At 37.3% G+C, this 4,101-nt stretch overlaps 1 protein-coding gene across 1 annotated transcript; it reads right to left on the reverse strand.

Moving 5' to 3' along the window:
• Positions 1-526: 526 nt before the first annotated feature.
• On the reverse strand, positions 527-2,557 carry LOC130749531 (probable glutathione S-transferase). The gene is made up of 2 exons (XM_057602905.1): positions 2,071-2,557; positions 527-1,181 (listed from the first exon to the last, which is right to left on the reverse strand). Exons 1-2 carry the CDS (start codon positions 2,389-2,391, stop codon positions 843-845), a joined length of 660 nt encoding a protein of 219 aa, XP_057458888.1. The 5' UTR covers positions 2,392-2,557; the 3' UTR covers positions 527-842.
• Between the last annotated feature and the right edge of the window lie 1,544 nt (positions 2,558-4,101).

Below are 4,101 nucleotides of genomic sequence, written 5' to 3' on the forward strand. Positions count from 1 at the left end.
AAATGTGAAATGATTGATTATATCGGAAATGTGAAATGTTGTATATCAAGTTCAGTAGTTTTTTCAGGTAAGCATCAAGTGTGAGTAGTTCACCACATTAAATATTGCAATATATCAAAACTGCATGCTAACATGTGTACGACTGACATGAACTAGTTATGCCTTGAGTCTTATATCTTAAGTTTTAACGCTCATAACTAATATTTGTCAAAATTGTACCTCACTAGTCACTTCACTTCGTAAGTAAACAGAAATGATCATGTTTTTAGCAAAGCATGATCTATCATATACGCTCCCTTGCAGGGATTATGAAATTGAACAAATACAATGAAATTTGAACTGTGGTTTGTGTGCTCAACAGGCACCAGCAAGGATATAGAACCAAGGCATCCGCAAGGATTATAGGACCACTGATGATGTTTTTTTTTTTTTAAAACAACTCTTATCCTCTTTCACCAAAATCCTAAAATGCACCCATTTAAGCAATTTTTTGAGCTTGGTTCAATTCAGTTCAAAAATCAGACAATACAGAAAACTACTTTTTGACTTGAAACTGGAATAACAGATAACTGCAATCCACAACCAGAATGCAAGATGTCCTTGAACAATGCAAGATGATTATTTATCAGGAAAATTAAAAAGAGCAAACATAGTGCTATAAAGCTACTCCTATGCGCGAGATCCAAGGAAGGGCCGGTCTCACTTTGTGGATCAAATGTAGGCAGTCATACCTTGCATTTTTGCAAGAGACCGATTCCACAGTTCGAACTTGTGACCGTAAAGCAGCAACCTTATCAGGAAAATTATGGTAACACATCAAGAATCGTACATCTAAATTGCTTCTACTTCTTTTGTGATGCTTTGAAAAAAGCAAACAATTCATCTCTGGGAGGAAGGCCTTCCTTGATCACAGGGTGGTTGACAAATTCTTGGCTCCATTTAAACAGCTTGGGAAATTTCTCAACAGTAAGCAACTCTAACCCTGCAATTTCTTGTAATATAGAAACCCAATATCCAATGAAATTGGCAGCAATATCTACCAATCCTATGGTCTCTCCTCCAAAGAACCTATTGTCCTTCAGCTGATCCTGCAGTAACTTCAGAGCTTCCAGGGCTTCTTCCACAGCTTTCTCGCGCCCCTTCTCATCGCTCCAGCAAGCATTCCATATAGGAGGCAAAATCTAAAACAGAAACATCAAAGAAAATCTTAAGCAAGCTTTCAAATTGTTGTGGCATGATGTGATTGAACTTGTATTGCTGTAAAGAAATCGTAAAAAAATTACACTAAATATGACTTATCAGCAGTAGTTTTAGTTGTGATGCAATTGTAGAGTGCTTTAAATATTAATTGCAAATACAAGTGTTCTCCAACTTATCAGTAAAAATGTGTGATTCTCAACACACTTGTCATTAACCAAAAATTAGCCCTATGTGGATTGTCCTCCCATTTATAAGCACTTCATTCCCTATATTTCTAGACAATGTGGGACTTAACACCCCTCATGCCTATGACTGGACATTTGGAAGGGTGGAGGTCATCATTAGAGTGCCCATATCCCTCACAGGATTTCTACCCGGCCGATCACGTCAATATCCTTATTCCCATCATGAGAAATCTCTAGGGTGGTCAAGTCAACCGTTAGTCCAAAATGAATCTGGGATAGGCAGGCTTCTGTTGGAAAAAATGGTGTATTTCAAAAGTCTCACATTGCTCATGTAGGAAACATTTCAAGAGCTTATATATAGAAGTTGACTTGGAGGTGTTAAAGAGCTTGGTAAGAGGAAGGCCCTCGCGCACATGAGATTGGGCATTATTGGGCCAACCTAGTGCAAATCGGAGTGCAAATGTTAAGTTGGTATGTGAAGACAATGAATGTTGAATATCATATTTCTAACAATCTAAGATGGATTTATTTATATAAGTTACAAAACCTGCTCAAACATCTAAAATCTTAATAGAGGAGTCACTCAAAACAATAGCAATTGCGGAAGTAAATTCCAATCTGATCATAAGAATTACAATAAAATCAGAACAGTAGAAAAAAGAACAAAAAAAAAAAAGAAACTAACCTTGTCATCGAGGGTCTTAGACCAGAAACGAGCAACTGCTCTCTCATAAGGATCTTGAGGCAAAAAGGGGTTGTTTTTCCATGTCTCATCTATGTATTCAAGAATGACAAGAGACTCTGCAAGTGGGTTTCCATTGTGAACAAGAACTGGGACCTTCTTGTAAACAGGGTTGTATTTGAGAAGATCAGCACTCTTGTTAGCTAGATCTTCCTCTGAGTAATTGTAAGGAACTCCTTTGAGTTTCAGAGCAAGGTCGACTCTGTTGCTGAATGGGCTTGCCCATTTCCCCAACAGCCTCACTTCTCCATGCTCTGCCGCCATTGTTAGGAGTTTGGTTATTTGGATGCAGCAAAGTGATGTGAATTTCAGCTCTGGTTTTTGTGTTTTGATTGAAACTATTGAATGTTTATAGAGCACAAGGGACAAGTCACAGGCTCACAGCACACTGAAGGTTAGAATTCGAGTCACAGTTGAAATGATTTTGGTCAACATAGGCGGTCTCTTATTTGAGGGGTTGGTGGGTAGGTGGTGTGTGTGGCTTGCTCCACTCATGTATTTCGGAATATTTTTAAGGACAGGTTAAGCCATCACAATATGGAAAAAAACTTCTTAAATTAATTTATAGAATCAATTCTACTCATACTTCAGACACATTAATTTTGACACCATATACTTGGGCTTACATTCTCCGAATCAATTGCACACTGCAAACAAAATTGTGAGATAGTATCTATACTAGATACAAAGCACAAGCAGTTTAGAAAGACAAAATCCGACGTGTCATCTTCTAAGAACTTCTACACGTGTCATCACTAGACGGAAACCTTGGCCGGCTCCTTCAAAGAAGTTCCCTCTTTTCTGAATTATTTTACAGATCAGTTTAGCCATGACTAACTCAGTGGAAAACCCACATAGTCGCTCATTGTCCACTATGGTAGTCTGTGGTTTTCTACGCCAGTAAACTTTCAATTTTTAAAATCGAAATGTGGGTGTAGTATTTCATTCATCTGTTTTTTTCTATAAATTGGGGATGAAATCTCAGAAAGTAAACACACCGAAACCCAAACTATTCAGAAGTTTGATAATGAGTTTGAGAGATATGAGTGTTGTTTTCCATGATGTGTCCGAGGACAATTCTGGAAAGGATCACTGGAAAGTTATGGTGAAGGTTGTTCGCATGTGGTACAGTCAGGGATTCGCCAGTTCGAAGCTACCTTTGTCTCTGGAGCTGGTTCTGATGGATGCCAAGGTAAGCAATTCTCATGTTCATGTTTAAAATGCTTATATTTTCAAGTTGGTTAGTAATCTTTTAATTGATCACGGATTTGTATTGTGTAGGGTAACAAATTTCATGCCTCGATCAAAAAGACTTTGATGTACAAGTTTGAGAAATTATTGGTTTATGGAAATGTGTACAGCTTATCTGGGTTTGTTTTGGTTGATAGTTCTGGGGATTACAGAACTACTACTCATAACTACAAGATAAGTTTCATGTTCAAAACTGAAGTCTGACCTATGAGTCAATTTCCCATTGATGTGTTTCCATACACATTTGTTCCTATTTCTCAAATTTTGTGTCCATCCTTTGATGGCACTTACTTAGTGGGTATGTTTTACTCTGTCTGCATTCTATATATTTCAAATTAATTTCCAAGTTTTGTATATGCATCATGACTGAGTGTCTGGGACAGCCAATGTAAAATTAGACTTCATATTAAGGTATTTAAATATGTCATATATCTATATCTAAATAGACTGATTAAACCCAAGAGAGTTAGCTCAGTTGGCAACGCAGGCTGAGTGTCTGGGAAGAATTCTCGGGTTCGATCCCCACACAATACACTTTTGGGAGGGATGAGGAGCCTTAACTGACTAAATCTCGAATCTGCCTGCACCCAAAGGGTGAACCCGTACCGGATATTTATACCCAAAAAAATAGACTCAGAACTTGAATCATTATATAAGTCAATTTGTTTAAATATATAAAAATGTCAATAAGTATATAATATCATGATATTATGATAAATTTCT

Source organism: Lotus japonicus, chromosome 3 (genome assembly GCF_012489685.1).
Source record: "Lotus japonicus ecotype B-129 chromosome 3, LjGifu_v1.2".
NCBI classification, from domain to species: domain Eukaryota; kingdom Viridiplantae; phylum Streptophyta; class Magnoliopsida; order Fabales; family Fabaceae; genus Lotus; species Lotus japonicus.

What these genes read in the sequence shown, in the direction of transcription:
- LOC130749531 (XM_057602905.1), bottom strand. Translation starts at nt 2,391, where the DNA reads ATGGCGGCAGAGCATGGAGAAGTGAGGCTGTTGGGGAAATGGGCAAGC. An exon ending in CTAAGACCCTCGATGACAAG is followed by an intron (nt 1,182 to 2,070) that starts GTTAGTTTCTTT and finishes TTTCTGTTTTAG; the next exon opens with ATTTTGCCTCCTATATGGAA.